This window comes from Rhinopithecus bieti, unplaced genomic scaffold (genome assembly GCF_001698545.2).
Source record: "Rhinopithecus bieti isolate Rb0 unplaced genomic scaffold, ASM169854v2 scaffold_13398, whole genome shotgun sequence".
Taxonomy (NCBI): Eukaryota; Metazoa; Chordata; class Mammalia; order Primates; family Cercopithecidae; genus Rhinopithecus; species Rhinopithecus bieti.
The window spans coordinates 16,451-34,730 of NW_016807392.1; the positions used below are offsets into that span (position 1 = coordinate 16,451).

The following is an 18,280-nucleotide window of genomic DNA, read 5'->3' on the forward strand; positions in this document are numbered from 1 at the left end:
TGCAGAATAACCTGCATGAACTGTGGGCCTTACTCAACTTTTTATTGCCTGATGTCTTTAATTCTGCAGATGTAAGTTTAAGCCATAAGTTTTAAGTATAACTTTCTTATGTTCACTGGCATGTGTTTTAAAACACTATAGATTGAAATTTATGGTACTTTTTAATTTGTAGTTTTTTATCTGCATGTTTTGGTTTTCTTAGGAAAGAGTTCTTTAAAAGTTTTAAAATGGGGATCTTTTGAGAAATAGTATGCTTCTTGTCTTCGAGATTAACCTGCCTGTTCAACTTTGCCTCTATCACATTGCTCCTAAAACTTATGATGTGAGGCTGAGTCTATAGTAGTGCGTTCAACATTTTATTTTCATTAAGTTGAAGTGGTTTGAAACATATTTCTGTATACTAGTTTGGCAGGTGGAAGCTATAAAATGATCTTTGATTATTGTAGGCGTTGACATTTGGTGAGTGCTAAAGAGCTCAGTATGTGAAAGACAGCATATTGTGTAAATGTGTGATTTATATATATATATATATTTTATCATTAACACAGAGTTATGCTAGGACACCAAACTAAATTGAAAGATTTAAGAACTTTGGTGCTTGATTTTTCCCATTATTGTTATTATTATTATTATTTTAAGAGGGATTCTCATTCTGTTGCCCAGGCTGGAGTACCGTGGTGCAATCTCAGCTCCCTGCAACCTCTGCCTCCTGGGTTCAAGTGATTCTCCTGCCTCAGCCTCCCCAGTAGCTGGGATTACTGGTCCTTGTCACCACACCTGGTTAATTTTTTGTATTTTTAGTAGAGACAGGGTTTTGCCATGTTGGCCAGGCTGGTCTCGAACTCCTGACCTCAAGTGGTCTGCCCGCCTCGGCCTCCCAAAGTGCTGGGATTACAGGTGTGAGCCACTGCACCCAGCCCCATTATGATTATTAATTGATTATAAAAAGTAGCAAGTTCAACCATAAGTTGGTTTGCACACTTTATCTTGCTTTTGTTTGTTTTATTGTTTGGTAAAATTAACACTTTTATTAACATTATGTCTTTGATTTTATATTCTACTTTTTAAACTGGACATAATATTACTACAGTATGGGGAAGCCTAATAAATATCTTTTAAGGAAAAAGTTGATGGAATTCTTACACAATGGGGCTCAAATTTTGTTAACTGCTCCAGTATTTTACCTATTTTCAGAAGTAAATAATAGTAGCCATCACAGCCGATAATATTTTTGAAAGTACTTTTTAAATGCATTATTTTCATATTGGTTGTGTAAGAATCTATAGAATATCAGGTATATTTAAAAAAACTGTGCACTCATTGGAGAATTTCCACCCCTCTACAGGACTTTGATTCTTGGTTTGACACTAAAATTGTCTTGGTGATCAAAACTCGTGGAAAGACTTCATGCAGTAAGTAATAGCAGACAAGAACGTTCAGTAATTAAATAGTGTATACAGATTGACCTAGCAAACAAAATGCTATAGAATCTGTTTGAACTTGTGTTTGCCTCTTGGCTCAATGTCACTGTTTCTCCCTCCCAACCTTTCTGACAGCCTCTTTTGTGTATTTTTTTTTTTTTTTTTCCTCTATGTCCTCAGCCTCTCTCTAGAACAGCTTTTTTGCCTTGGCTCTCCCCTGTGAACAATGTGGTCCTCTCCAACAGAGAGGCTGTTCCTGATCCCACACCCCACAGTTCCTCAGGATGGTATCAGTATTCTCCTAGTTCCCCCGCTGCCACTTCTAAGCCACTGCTTCTCCACTGTCATGTATAAAGCTCTTCCTTTGAGGCCTAAGCTGTCTTGCAGTTTTACCCTCCACCCATTCTCTTTTCTGTTAATCTGTTCATCATCGGGTGGCTCCTTAACGTTCATTGTATGCCAGTTTTATATTCTTTTTTTTTATTTGAGAGACAGAGTCTCACTCTGTTGGCCAGGCTGGAGTGCAGTGGCATGATTTCGGCTCACTGCAACCTCCGCCTCCCGGGCTCAAGCAATTCTCCTACCTCAGCCTCCTGAGTAGCTGGGATTACAGGCATGTGCCACCTCACCTGGCTAATTTTTGTATTTTTAGTAGAAATGGGGTTTCACCATGCTGGCCAGGCTGGTCTCGAGCTCCCGACCTCAGGTAATCCACCCGCCTGGGACTCCCAAAGTGCTGGGATTACAGGTGTGAGCCACTGCGCCCAACCCTTTTTTTTTTTTTTTTTTTTTTTTCCGGAGAGTCTCGCTGTATAGCCCAGACTGCTGGAGTGCAGTGGCACGATCTCGGCTCACTGCAACTTCCACTTCCTGTGTTCAAGCGGTTCTCTTGCCTCAGCCTCTCTAACTAATGGCTCATGCCACCACCCCTGGCTAATTTTTGTATTTTTAGTAGAGATGGGTTTTCACCATTTTGACCAGGCTGGTCTCGAACTCCTGACTTTACAATCCACCCATCTTGGCCCCCCAAAGTGCTGGGATTACAGGCGTGAACCACTGTGCCTGGCCCCAACTTTCTGTTCTTTGATCACAACTTCTCATCTCTTTCTAGTACTTTCGTTCATGTTAATCATTCTGTACTTGTCCTGTTACCTCACAGAGACCTCTAATCCCCAGACCTCTGCATTTTTCTCCCCATGTATCAGCTTATTCCTGTTGTGACTTTTTTTTCTATCCAGCAGTTAACTCATTTTCTATCACTCAAACCATCTTTGGCCAGTACTCCTAAGCTCCCTTGCTCCCTTCTCCGTCTGCCATACCTGCCTAAAAACCATAACCTGGAATAATGTAATGTAACTGTCTCTCTGTCTTCTGGGTTTCAATTTTGCTTCTGCCACTTACTAGCAGAGTGGACGTCTCTGTATTGGGGCTGCCCAACACTGATAAAGAAGATTTCACAACTGCCCAGGTTGGAACCACTATGATTCCATGTTCTCTAACATAAGCTGAGATGTTGTGATACTGGTGATCCTTCAACATGACCTTCTACAGTATTCTTCCCTGTTTCCTATAACAACTATTTCAGACCTTCCCCAGTCTCCTCAAGACTTCTATCCCAGGTATCTCTGCCCTCCTTCTCCCTCAGCAGGTAACATCATTCCTTTCTCAAAGAGAAAAAAGAAGACATTAGGTAGGAAGTCCTTCAAGGATGTCTACCTTCCAAGGAGGCCTGCATCTGTGTTACCTTCTGTTTGAGTGGAAGAGGTGTCTTTTCTCTGGTCAGTGGCTAATTCTCCCATGTGAATCCTTTATCTCATCTCTTCCTATTCTTTATGGACTTTCCCCATGATTTATCTTTTAGTTGACTATATTTTCTACTTATTTTTAATTGACTATATTTTCTATCTTTTTAACCGACTATATTTTCTACCTCTCCATCCAGATTGGGTCTTTGCCCTAAGTGTAAACATGCTCAGGTATCTCCCTTATTAACTCCAAACCCAAACACGTACCCATCCACCCTCACACGTATGCAAAACAGTGCTCCCTCAACACTGTGTGCCTCTGGCTGTAATTCCATTTTCTTCCCTTGATAGCTAAACTTCTTGAAAGAGTAGTTTATCCTCTCCATATCTACTCCCTAGTCTCCTGTTTACTCTTGAATCCATTGACCACTGGCTTCTATCCATTCCATACAACTGAAACTTATCTCACAGTATCTTCAATGACTTTCCAGTTGCTGAATTCAGGGTATGCTTTTTGGTCAGTATCTTGGCTATTGCTTTGAAGCTGCTAACCATCTCTTCCTGCTGAAAACTCTTTCCTGCTTGGTTTCTACGATACTGTTCTCTTTTGGATTTTCTTTCACCCTTTGTCCACCCCATCAGTCCCTTTTGTGGGCTTTCTTTCCTAAAGTTTAGTGTTTTATAGGGCTTTGTCTTTGATTTTCATACATGCTCTCCCTGAGGATCCACGCCCATGGTTTTACCTACCACCTATATACTGATACCTCCTGAACTGACCTCTCTGTATCCTCCTCCTAAGCACTATACTTTCATATCCCCTTGCCTTTGGAGTCTTTTTGCTTAAGTATCTCACAGGCAGTTTAAACTCTTAAGGATATCTTTTAGAAATCTTTGAGGCTCACACCAGAAACCAGAAGTCTTCTTTTACTCTTCCCTTTTCCTTACCTCCCATAGATCTCTAATAATAATAGCTATAGTTTATTGTCTACTGTATACTTAAGTTCTACACATGTACTACCACAAATTTCCACAGCAGACTTGGAAATAGATATCATTATCCCCATTTAAAAATGTTTGACCAGGCACGGTGGCTCATGCCTGTAATCCCAGCACTTTGGGAGGCTGAGGTGGGTGGATCACTAGGTCCAGAGATTGAGACCATCCTGGCCAACATGGTGAAACCACATCTCTACTAAAAATACAAAAAATTAGTTGGACGTGGTGGTGGGCGCCTGTAGTCCCAGCTACTCGGGAGGCTGAGGTAGGAGAATGGCTTGAACCTGGGAGACGGAGGTTGCAGTGAGCCGAGATCTCGCCACTGCATTCCAGCCTGGTGACACAGCAAGACTCTGTCCCCCCTCGCCCCCACCCCCAAAAAGTTTGGCGGGCTGGGCATGGTGGCTCACGCCTGTAATCCTAGCTCTTTGGGAGGTCGAGATGGGCAGATTACCTGAGCTCAGGAGTTGGGCAACATGGTGAAACCTCATCTCTACTAAAATATGAAAACTTAGCCAGGCGTGGTGGTGTGCGCCTGTAGTCCCAGCTATTTGGGAGGCTGAGGCAGAATTGCTTGAACCTGGGAGGCGGAGGTGGCAGTGAGCCGAAATTGCCCCACTGCACTCCAGCCTGGGTGACAGAGCGAGACTCTGTCTCAAAAAAAAAAAGTTTGGCATATACACATATCATATATTTGTTTTTGGATGAACCGATGAGGAAATAGGCTTGGAAAAATTAGAGTACTTTCCTAGGCTCACAACAGCTAGTCAGGACTGAGCTGATTTTAGAATTAGCTTGATCTGGGTTTGAATTCCACATCTACCACTTGCTAGCAAAGTTCCTTTGATGAACTTACTAAAATAGAACTGATAACATTTCCTTGAGACCATCCTGGCCAACATGGTGAAACCACATCTCTACTAAAAGTACAGATTTTTGTAAGGATTAAATAATACATGTAAGGATTTATTGTAAGGATTTACAATATTTATTTAATTTATTTATTACAAGGATTAAATTTATTTAATTTATTGTAAGGATTAAATAATACATGTAAAGTTCATAGTATAGTGTCTGGCACATTGTAGATAGGTACTCTGTAGATTGTAGCACTATTTTCTTGTGATAGAATCTGTCTTCCAGGTATACACTGATTATTTTTATCTTGTTTTCTCTATTTATCTGTATTTTCCTTCACAATGAATATTTTCTCCTCATTTATATATTTAACTACAGTCATGCACTGGCATAACAACGTTATGGTCAACGATGGACCGCATAGATGATGGTGGTCCCATCAGATTATAATGGAGCATATATAGAGACCTGATATATGACACTTGATACTGGCATTGCAGATCAAGTAGGGGAAATGATTGATAGTGAGTAATGGTGCTGGAACACTTGGTTTTCTATATGAAAAAACAAATACATATGACATATAGGTTTGTGTAAGAACACTCTATGATCTTAACACAATGATGAAATCACTTAACAACACATTTCTTAGAACATATCCCCATCATTAAGTGGCACATGATGGTACTTTGAAATGACCTGCATTTTATTTCATTTTGAAGACTCCCTGATCGATACTCTGACTTCAGATTTCCTCTCAGGTTTAAAAATCTTGTTGTGGGCTGGGCGCAGTGGCTTGTACCTGTAATCCCAGTACTTTGGGAGGCCAAGGCGGGTAGATCACAAGGTCAGGAGTTTGAGACCAGCCTGGCTAACATGGTGAAACCCTGTCTCTACTAAAGATACAAAAATGAGCCAGGCATGGTGGCGCATGCATGTAATTCCAGCTACTCAGGAGACTGAGGCAGGGGAATTGCTTGAACCCAGGAGGCGGAGGTTGCAATGAGCCAAGATTGTGCCGTTGCACTCCAGCCTGGGTGAAAGAGTGAGACTCTGTCTCCAAAAAAAAAAATCTTGTGTTACAGCAGCTTTTTTTTTTTTTTTTTTTTTTTAAGGGTTCTTTAGTGCTTATTCAGCAACCAATAGTCTTGTCTTAATTTTTCATGTATTTTGTGCCATGAAGTCATGAATGCCTACTTTAGGTCCCCTATTCTGATGTTCTAATGGACTCTTGCTTGGTGGTTCTTTACCAAGAAAGTTGGCAACTGGTATTGGTAGTATTTGTCAGACTTTGCAGTGGGAAGTAAATTTCACATTAATGTTGTTAATGAAATACATTATTAATCGTATTAAATGTTTCATAAACTTTTATAAAAATGATCACCTTTTAGGTTTTAAAACCATTTTTGTTACGCCGTATAAAAACTGATGTAGAGAAGAGTCTGCCACCTAAAAAGGAAATAAAGATTTACTTGGGGCTGAGTAAGATGCAACGAGAATGGTGAGCTATTTCATTTCCATTAAAACTTATTTGTATGCAAGAATTTACTAAAAATTAGCTTTGTAGTTGTTCAGTTACGCCGTTAGTTCAAAAATTACATTTTATATTTAAATGGCAAGTTAAGTAGTTCAGATATTCTCAGAGAAAGTTTGTAAGTATTTTATTTAACCTTTTGAAAAGAGTATAGGTTTTGGAGTCTATAGATCTGTGTTTGAATTCCATGCATTACCACTTAATAGATAGTTATCTTGGGCAAGTTACATAGCCTAAATTTCCATTCTGTAAAATGGGGATAATAATACTTGTGAGGATGATGTTAGGATTAAAGGCGGGTAATGTCAGTGGCATGCTTGTTAGTTAAAAAGCATTCTTTTAAAGCATTCCTTGGCCAGGTGCAGTGGCTCACATCTGTAATCCCAGCACTTTGGGAGGCCAAGGCAGGAGGATCGTTTGAGCCTAGGAGTTCAAGACTAGCCTGGGCAACAAAGTGAGACCCCATCTCTACAAAAAATAAAAAATAAAATTAGCTGAGCATTGTGGCACACACCGCTACATGAGAGGCCGAGGCAGGAGGATTACTGGAGCCCAGGAAGTCAAGGCTGCAGTGAGCTATGTTTGTGCCACTGCACTCCAGGGTAGGCGACAGAGTGAGACCCTGTCTCAAAAAAAAAGCATTCTTGCTTTTTTCTTCAGTGAAAATGGTTATAACCATTTACTAGTGATGATGAAAATGTTGGTGATTGTGGATATTACAAAAATAGAATCTGGAATGGTTAGATAAATGCAATTAAAGCAGGAAATTGACAAGGGAAGTCACAAGGAATCATAAATGGGAAGTGTTAATGTAATAGTGCTGCTAATAGGAGCAAAATGTTATGTATATAAATACAGTTAGATCATGTATAAAGTATATGATTTCTTTACTACACAAGCCAGTATAGGCTAGAGATTAAGAGTATATTCTTTGGACTCAGACATAAGATCACAGCTTGGTTTTGTCCCTTCTGTGACCCTGAGTAAGTTGTTTAACTTCTTTTAGCTGCCTTAATTTCCATCTGTAAAATGGGGATGATACTAGTAAATACTCAGAATTGTTATGAAGATTTAGTGGGATAATTCATATAAAGCCCTTGACATGGTACTTGGCACTTGTACTCAGTAAAAGTTGATGATTATTATAATTACATATTATCATTGATCAGGTATCTATCTATCTATCTATCTATCTATCTATCTATCTATCTACACACACACACAAGTCTCTGTTTGTAGGGGTGGAATTGTAGAAAAGAGAATGAAAAATGTTTGTAGGATCAGGAAAAAATGACCTGTGAAGACAGGTATAAGAAATTGAAATTGTTTCTAGTTCAAACAAGTAAATGTTGGATGTCAAATTCAGGCACATGCTGTAGTTACTAATAATTAGCAGATAGAATTCTCTAAATAATTATCAACTGATGGCAATTTCTGGTCATGGATAAAGCAGGAGGAAACAGGTTTATAAGCAGCACATAAGTTCACATGTTCAAATAGTCATTACTTTGTTGGTTTTGCCCATCAGATTTAATCTCAAATCAAATCTTGTTTATCTTTAAACAGGAATCTAATCTGATGGCCAAAGGAACATTTCTTTATGACATTAACTTTGTAGTAATTGATGAGTAATTATAGTTTAAATTTTAGGTATACAAAATCCTGATGAAAGATATTGATGTTTTAAACTCTTCTGGCAAGATGGACAAGATGCGACTCTTAAACATTCTGATGCAGCTTCGAAAGTGTTGTAATCATCCATATCTGTTTGATGGTGCTGAACCTGGTCCACCTTATACCACTGATGAGCATATTGTCAGCAACAGTGGTAAAATGGTAGTTCTGGATAAACTATTGGCCAAACTCAAAGAACAGGGTGAGTAATAAATTTTTAAATTAGCATGGAATAAATTTATATTAATGACTTGTATATAAATAAAATTTTTCCATATTCATTCATTCAGTTATTCAGCAGACATTGTTGAGTACTTACCATTTGCCAGGAATTGTCCTACGGGCTGGGTGTACAAAGATGAATAAGACAACAATCTTTGCCTTGGATAAGCTCACAGTGTAGTGAGGAGGAATAGTTGCAATTCATTGTGATAAGTGCTATGATATGTTGAGAAACTGGGAGTTGGGAAAGTCTTCACAGAGATAACCTTTGAGGAGAGCACTGGAGAATGTGTACGAGTGAACCATGGGGAAAAGGAGAGGAAGGGTTTTCCAGGGCAATGAAACAGAGGTGTGAAACAAGGGAACAGAGAGAGCATATGGTACTTGGGGTAGAGTGGCAGTTGTTGAATCTGGAAAGATGGATGCAACCAAATTATGAAAGGTATTTTAAACCATGCGTTAAGGAGTTAGGACTTTTATTTTGAAGGCAGAGGGAACGTCAGAGAAGACTGGCTGTGAAGAGTGACAATCAGAGTATGTCACTCTTACATGTTAGGAAGAGAACCTTGAAAGCAGTACGGGGGTCTATTGAGGATGAGAGACTAGGAACAGGAGACTAGTTGGGAGGCTATTGCTGTAGTCCAGTGAGAGAGCCTGTGGATCCATCATTCGTCCTTAAAAAGTAAAGGCGGTCTTTTAAGTCATTGCAATATGTATGGAGGATTTTGAAGACCTTAAAAAATGCCTAACTCAACAAATGCGTAATTCTGTATATAGCATCTCTTGCAGGTGTGTGCGGGTGTGTGTGCACGTGTGTGTGTGTGTGTGTGTGTGTGTGTTTAGTGGAGTGTTCATGTGCTCTACATTTATGTTGCATATGTTTATTTCGTAGCTTTTCAGTTAGTTTTACACAAGTTGTACAACTCACTTTTTCTTGGCGAAATGTTTTAGGTTCAAGGGTTCTCATTTTCAGCCAGATGACTCGCTTGCTGGATATTTTGGAAGATTATTGCATGTGGCGTGGTTATGAGTATTGTCGACTGGATGGACAAACACCGCATGAAGAAAGAGAGGTGAGGAAGAGAAAATAAAATAAGACTTCAGAAATCAGAGTTCAATTAAGCAATGTGTATCAACATTAGGTAGTTTTGAACTTTTGCCTTTTCTTTTGGTGGGTGTGTTGAATTTCTCATTACCATCTCTTTCTCTCTTCAGTCTTCAATGTGGCTTCCATTCCACTGACTCTTTACAAATCATCTTTTTCAAGGTCTTCAAAGACATCATCACTTATCTAAAGGGCACTACACCATCCCATCCTTATCTTCTCTAACCATGCCTATCTCTGACCTTTTAAATTACTAACAGTTTCTCACCTTACTCTCTGACCTCCAATTTTATGTTATTTTCTTTTCCTGATTTGCCAGCTATAGCAGACCTTTGCCATTTGTGGAGTTTAATAGTTGAGATTTTGCCAGTTTATAAGCAACCCTAAAGACTCACGAAGCATGGTAATTCGTAAAGGGAATGATCTTGGTTCTTACGGAGCTCTTGTAAAAACTAAATGTGACAACATACGTATAGGTATTTATCATGAATTTAGACCTTGGGACACTAAAAGGTTGGCGTGCAGGAATGAGTCACATAGTGATTAAGCTTATCTAGTATGTGGTATTTTTCTCAAACATGGAAATTCTTGCAGGTCTTTAGATTATTCCTCACAAATGTCATGGGTCTAATGCGTTTAATACCCTTTAAAGCACTTGTTCTTGGAAGGCTTTGCTAATTTATCTTCTGTTTTCTGTGATCCTTCAGAGCTCTGTCTTTGGCTTCTGTTTTAAGTCTGTACAGTAAGTCCTCACTTAATGTCGTTGCAAAAAAAAAATTAGCCAAGCGTGGTGGCACGCCCCTGTAATCCCAGCTACTCAGGAGACTGAGGCAGGAGAATAGCTTGAACCCCAGGAGGCGGAGGTTGCAGTGAGCCAAGATCATGCCATTGCACCACTCCAGCCTGGGCGACATAATGAGACTCTGTCTAAAAAAAAAAAAAAATAGGTTCTTAGAAACTGCGACGTCAAGCAAAACAATGTATGATGAAATCAGTTCTATCTTAGGCTAATTGATACAAACAAGATTTAAGTTCTGGCCAGGTGTGTTGACTCATGCCTGTGATACCAGCGTTTGGGATTGGGAGGCTGAGGCAGGGGGATTGCTTGAGCCCAGTAAAGACTAGCCTGAGCAACATAGCGAGACCCGGTCTCTACAAAAATAAAATTAAATTAAATTTTAAAAAGCGTTAGCCAGGCATGGTGGCATGCACCTGTAGTCCCTGCTACTCGGGAGGCCGAGGCAGGAAAATGGCTTGAGCCCAGGAGTTTGAGGCCACGGTGAGATGTGATTGTGCCACTGCACTTCAAACTATGTGACAGGACAAGACCCCAATTCCTATGGCATATTTCTGGTCACAAAGACATCACCAAACTTCTAAATAAAGACCCAAACACTTACAATATTAAACATGGAAATAAATGTGAGCCAGACATACATTTAAGAAAGATTAGTAAGGCTGGGCACGGTGGCTCAAGCCTGTAATCCCAGCACTTGGGAGGCGAGACGGGCGGATCCACGAGGTCAGGAGATCCGAGACCATCCTGGCTAACATGGGTGCAAACCGCCGTCTCTACTAAAAACATACAAAAAAGAACTAGCGGGCGAGGTGGTGGGTGCGCCTTAGTCCCAGCTACTCGGGAGGACTGAGGCAGGAGAATGGCGTAAACCCGGGAGCGGAGCTTGCAAGGATAGATCCGGCCACTGCACTCCAGCCGCTGGGCGACGGAGCGAGACTCCCGTCTCCAAAAAAAAAAAAAAAAAAAAAAAAGAAAGATTATATAAAACAAGATAATTATTTACCTGCTTATTCCAGTTCAGGATTACAGTGGTTGGAGCCTCTTCTGGCAGCTCAGGACCCCAGGGAGGAACTAGCCCTGGACAGAATGCCATTCCATCACAGGGCATGCTCACACACACACCACTCACGCTGGGACCGTGTAGACATGCCAGTTTGCTTTTTGTGCATAGCTTTGGGCTGTGGGAGTGCACAGAGAAAACTCATACAGACATGGGGAGCACATGCAAAACCCATATGGACAGTGGCCCTGGCCGGGAATTGATTGTTTTTTTTTTTTTTTGTCATCAGTTTTATAATGAAACGATGTTACTCGAGGACCTGCTGTACTCATGCTTTGGGTAAAGATCATGATTTTATGGTATAGTGGAAAATGCACTGAACTTGGTTTCAGAAGACCTGAATTTTAGCACCAACTTCACCACTTTGCAGCGTGTGCAAGCCATTTAATTCTCTGAGCCTCAGTACATTTAATTCTATTATAAGGATAATAACACCTAGGCTTCTTTCTCTGACGTTGTTGTTGTGAGGATAAGTGGATGTAATAGGTATGAGCACAGTTTTAAATGGCATATTGCAGTACGTACTGCATGTCATGGAATTGCACACAGGGCTTTCTCCGTTACACTTTTAGGGCCCCATCTCAGGCTACAAGGACTCTCTCTTAGCCAGCATCCCTCTCCTTCCGTAGCTGCAATGGGCACTCCGTTCCTTGTGTGCCTCCTTATTGAATCTGGTTCTAGCATACCGTAGTGTTCACAGCAAGCACACAGACCCTTTTCATATTAAAGGTTTTACTGCTACCTCTATGGGGAAACAGTTGCAATAACATTTATATATTTGAGGACATTTCAAGGCTTACACTATTCCCTGTCCTATGGTTTTTTCACTTTCTCTGAGATGGCAACTTGAAGCGTTACTGAGCTTTTGCTGACTTATTGCTGAGGATTGGTTTCCCCAAATCCATACTAAATATAGGCCCTATGGTACCATTCAGGATGATCCTTGTTCCTAGGACAAAGAGAATATCATGGCAGAGCAGTACATGCTTTCTGACCTCAAATAGCCAATTTGCATTTCTGACTGAGCTCTCTACTGTTTACCTATTTATGTCCAAATTGTTCTGGTTTTTTAAAATTCCAAACAATGTTATCCCCTTAGAGACTCTGAATTTCATGTATTGACTTTAAATATAGCAAAGTCAGAGCTGTTCCTTTTTTCTTGGAAATGCCCTGCTTTCCCATTATGTTGTCCACACCATCATTTCATCTATTTTCCCAGTAAAAAGAAGACCACGTTTGATTCCTTACTTTGATTGTGTGCCAGCTGTGAATAAGTAATTCTTTCTCAACAGCTCTCAGATTTTCCCTTTCTCCATTACTGCAGCTAAATTCAGCTAACAAAGCCAGTGGTCATCGTCTGACTCAGTTCCTGTAACCTCTGCTTAATTGGCCTCCTCACTTTTGTAGGGAAAGGAACTAACATTTGTCAAGCAACTACTATAAGCTAGGCAACTTAAAGTTCCAATTGAATTCTCCCAGCAGCCCGGTAAAGTATTGGTATAATTTTCTCCGTTTGAAACTGTGTCTCAGAGAGATTAAATACTTGCCCAGAATCACAGATGTAATCAGTGGTGAAGTTGTGATTCATGCCCAAGTTTTTGCTATTTCCTCTACACCAAGGTGCCTCTCACTACACCACGCTGCTTTCTATACTGCCCCCTTTACCTGCTCTGCTGACTGTGACAGTGGGAGTCACCTTCTCTGCCTAAAACTTTGACCATGCCATCTATTTATTTTAAAAAAGATTGCCCATACTTTGTGATTGTGCAAGTAATATGTGACTGCTGAAGGAAGTTTTGAAATTAAATACAAGTATTTCTGGCCAATCTTTTTAGGTATATGTAATATGTATAAGTAATTGGTATATACTTCATATACTATATGTAAAGTACAGTATCCTGATACTTTTTTCTTGATATTATATTGTACTTTTTAATGTCCGTAAAAAATAATTGTAAAAGTAATTTTAGGGTAATATTTCACCCTATGGATGTACTGTAAATAATTCATCCCTATTGTTGATCATTTAGGTTGTTTCAAAATTTTCACTATTATAAATAATGCTATAGTGAAAGTCCTTATACATAAATCTTTGTGCACATCTCTGATTATTTCCTTAGGATAAATTCCTAGAAGTGGAATTTCTGGGTCAAAGGGTATGAACATTTTTAAGGCTCTTGATGCATATTGCCAAATTGCTTTCCAGAAAGGTTGTACCAATTTATACTCCCAGCAGCAATGTATGAGAGTGCCCGTCTCACCGCCCCCTCGTCAACATTGAGTATTATCTTTTTTTAATCTTCAAAAATGTTATTATGTTGTTTTAGTTTGCATTTATTTGATTACTAGCAAGAATGAACATTATTGTTGTGTTTTCTAACCATTTGTATTTGTTCTGTGAATTGTCTGTTTTTTTTTCTGCTCATTTTCTACTGGACTCTGTTTTCTAATTAATTTGTATGAGATCTTTATATAGTAAGAATATTCATATTAATTTTAAGATTCTTTACTAAATACCCCTGGATTGTCATCCTGATTTTCTTCATTACTTACCTGCTTGTTCCTTGTTACCATACTGATAGAAATCTTCTTACTTTCCCCTTTATCCATTGCCCTCATTCCCATTTGTAAACCATTTTCTCTCTTGGTTAATCTTCTAAACTAATCATTCATAAGCTAATGGAAATGAAGTTGAGCTTTCTGATACTTCATTCCCCAGATATATTTCAGCTCTCAATTAAAATGTTTTCATTATTATTGTTTTTAAATAATGTAAATGAATTATTACTTGCTTAGTTAAATTTGTCTATGTAATTGTTCTGAATTTGTCTCTATTGATGTAAGCTTTTAAAGATTAGGAACTTCATTTATATAATATACTTTCTACAGAACTTCACACAGTACAGTATAAGTATAGACACTTAAATATTTTTGAAGATGGAAGAATATTATAAAGTATATTTATAAGGAATATTATAAAGTGTGTGAAGATTTTCCATATGTATTTTAAATGATTTTGTTTCTTAAGGACCCTGATAGTCTAATTTTATTTTTCTCTTTTTCTTCTATCCCTTTATCAATTAAAAATAAAGGAAGCAATAGAGGCTTTTAATGCTCCTAATAGTAGCAAATTCATCTTTATGCTAAGTACCAGGGCTGGAGGTCTCGGAATTAACCTGGCAAGTGCTGATGTGGTTATACTATATGATTCAGACTGGAACCCACAGGTTGATCTACAAGCTATGGTTAGTAATCTTTAATGGTGTCACAAATTTATCATAGCTCTGAATACTATTGCTATTTATACATGTAAAGGTCATTTATGATAAAAAGGTAACAATTTTTGAGAGATTTTGTAGAAGTTACATTCGATTATCCTGGAAAACACAGTTGTTATGCTAATTGCAAAGACAAAAGAAATGAAAGCAAACAACAAACACACCCCAGATCCAACTATAGCATTTTTGTGTTGATTTTGGTTTTTATCATGAAATAGAAATATCAGTTTTTTCCCATTCCTACAGATTGAAGAGGGCACATACATTTGTTTTAATGAAAAGGATTAAAAAACAATCTCTTGTTATTATTCTGCTTAACAACTAAATATATTAAAATCCTTAGTAGTGAAATTAGGAGAGGTAGGATTTTTAACTTTCATAAAAAAAATTTTGGGAGAGAAGGCAAAAAGGCAAGAAAGGAATATATTCCAGAAAAACACTTGCTACTTAATAATGATACCATGCAAAAGCTATTCTACACTTAAAATCTTTTTTAGGGAGCAATTTCTCTGACCTTTCATCATGACACTACAAGTAACCCCTTTGATATTTTGGTGTCATTTATTGAACTAGAGCTACAGCTTCTCTCAATTTGACTGACATTTTCAGATAAAGAAATATAATTTGGAAGTAAAAAGATACAAAATAACTTCTTACGATTTTGAATATATAGCTATGGGATAATTGTCTTTTTGGGAGCAATGAAAAGTCATATGCCAATGAGGTATAACTTAGAAGGCTTTCCTTTTATGATAGAGAATTGAAAGGGATTGACCACTGGGACATTCCAAAATCAATATGCTTTGGCGTAATTATTACATTACAATGGTATTGAACTACCTGTTTGATATGACTAACTAGGAGTAAGCACCAGTAAGTTACAGTGTTACTGAATTGAAAAATTTAATAGTGATAGCACTTCATTTCTGTAGACGTCTTAGTGTGCATCCAGTCTTTCAGGATTTGTTGGTTCAGGTTTAATGTGAATATGTGTAGGGTATTCTGTTTTAAAAATGTGCTGTGTTGAAACTTTGTTACTAGGCTCTAGTGTTTTTGTATTTAGTACAAGGCCTGTTTTGAACTTAAAGTTTTTTCTCTACCACCCTCCTCCCTTTACCTATTTGCTCTAGTAGCTTCTGTGTTTTAAAAATACTCTCCCTAGATGGTTTTATACCACTAGAAGTTTGCCACTTGTCACCTGTACGAACTATAAACCATAGAACCAGTTCTAGACTACTGAATAGTAAGGATATTAATATCCCATTAATTTTTATAGCTCTACTGCATATCCCTCAGTAAGCAGAAAGAAGTGCCTGATGATGAGATAAAGCAGATTTTTGCCACCATAGCAACCCTTACTAACTACTTAATAAAATTCCTTACTAGTTTGGAAGATGTTTATATTTAGTGGCTTAAAGTTACTTAGTAACTCAATCCAGAAACTTTCGGCTCCCTCTTTTACTCATCTTACAGGTGCTTTGCCCTTTGTCCTGGAAATTTCCCATTAATGGTACAATATAATATTTGCAGATTTCTTTGTTCCCAGTGGTCTTTAGATATTGTCAATATTCATCATGCTCTTTTCCAAAGTGTCAGATTGGGAGATAAAGAACTAATTTTATTTTTAGAATTTTATAGCATATGATGGCTATACTCTAAATTTTATCCAGAATATCCAATATCTTATATTAGGACTCTTTCTACTAGGATCGAGCACATCGTATTGGTCAGAAGAAGCCAGTACGTGTATTCCGTCTCATCACTGACAACACTGTTGAAGAGAGGATTGTAGAGAGAGCTGAGATAAAGCTGAGACTTGATTCAATTGTTATACAACAAGGTATTTATACATAGAAACTTAATTAGGTGTTTTTTATAAAACACATGATTTTCTTCAAAGGAGATTACTTTTAATAAAAGGTGATCAAAATTTGAAAACTTAGAGGAAAAATTGAAACATCACTGTGTATCCCATGAGTCTGTACAATTGTTATGTATCACCTAAAAATAAAAGGAAAAAATTTAAAAATGCTAATTGAGGCCGGGTAAGGTGGGTCATGCCTGTAATCCCAGCACTTTGGGAGGCCGAGGCGGGCAGACCACCTGAGATCAGGAGTTTGAGACCAGCCTGGCCAACATGGTGAAACCTTGTCTCTACTAAAAATACAAAAAATTAGCCAGGTGTGGTGGCATGCGCCAGTAGTCCCAGCTACTCAGGAGACTGAGGCAGGAGAATTGCTTGAACCTGGGAGGTGGAGGTTGCAGTGAGCTGAGATCGCGCCACTGCACTCCACCTTGGGCGACAGAGCAAGACTCTGTCTCAAAACAAACAAACAAACAAACAAAAAATGTGAATTGAAATCTTCTGAATTGAAACCCTAGCATTTAATATATGGAGTAGTTGAACATCACTAGCTTATTCTTCAATGTCAGTAGCATGCTTTTTGAAGTACCTGAGATTATTTAGCAGATAAAATGGCTACTTTTAATTTTTTGAAAACACGTTAGAGGGTACCTTTTCATATAGAGAAGTTTGATCTGAAAACAACGTTTGAACATGAAAAAAAGTTTCTGTCCTTCTGGGTTTTAACTGAGTTTTACAGAAGGGAATTCGTATAGAAATAGAAAGTATGCTAGAAGAAAAACTTGTAGGGTTGTTCATTAAACAAATAACCTTAATGTTCACTAATTTTTTGTTCTTTTAAAGCTTTATGGATGGCTAAATGTGGTAATGTCTGATTAGAATGATTATGCCTTCTTTGGAATATAATTGTTTGAATATGTACAATTTCAATTTTTATTATTAGGAAGACTCATTGACCAACAGTCTAACAAGCTGGCGAAAGAGGAAATGTTACAAATGATACGGCATGGAGCCACCCATGTTTTTGCTTCTAAAGAGAGTGAGTTGACAGATGAAGACATTACAACTATTCTGGAGAGAGGGGAAAAGAAGGTTAGTTAAAATAGCATTTTATTTTCATGCTGGATTGTTTTAATATCAGCATACTTCAGCATACTTATGTTTTCATTGTACATGTTTGTCTACATTATCTACATGTTTCAGATAACTCATATTGTCTCCAACAACTTGTAGATCTATTTCCAGGGGTAGATTAAGGCTTAAAAACTTTTTTTTTTGGTGAGAAAGACTAAGAAGCAGGGTTTAAAATTGAGTGACCTTATATCTAATGCTTTATTGAAAATAAAAGCCAAGTAAATTTTGTGTTTAATCACATGTATAAGGAATACATTTTTTTTTTTTATTAGAGACAGAGTTTTGCTCTGTCACCCAGGCTGGAGTGCAGTGGTGCAATCATAACTCACTGTAGCCTCTACCTCCTGGTCTCACGTGATCCTCCCACCTCAGCCTCCAGAGTAGCTGGGACCACAGGCATGTACCAGCATGCACATCCTATTAATTTTCTTTTTTAGAGACAATGTCTTGCTTTGTTGCCCAGGCTGATCTTGAACCTCTGGCCCCAAGTGAGCCTCCCATCTCTGCCTCCCAAAGCACTGACATTATAGGCATGAGCCATCATGCCTGACCAGGACTATATATTTTTATGTATATATACATATATATAT

General features: G+C 38.4%; 1 protein-coding gene across 1 annotated transcript in view; it reads left to right on the forward strand.

Annotated features, from left to right (window-relative positions):
* Positions 1-18,280, forward strand: part of LOC108535569 (probable global transcription activator SNF2L1) — a 61,549-nt gene continuing 43,269 nt past the window's right edge. Inside the window, 9 exon segments of the mRNA XM_017881648.1 lie at positions 1-71; positions 1,346-1,412; positions 6,412-6,521; positions 8,205-8,430; positions 9,402-9,523; positions 13,535-13,570; positions 14,507-14,659; positions 16,400-16,532; positions 17,500-17,648. Coding sequence (XP_017737137.1) covers positions 6,519-6,521; positions 8,205-8,430; positions 9,402-9,523; positions 13,535-13,570; positions 14,507-14,659; positions 16,400-16,532; positions 17,500-17,648 — 822 coding nt within the window. The 5' untranslated portion in view covers positions 1-71; positions 1,346-1,412; positions 6,412-6,518.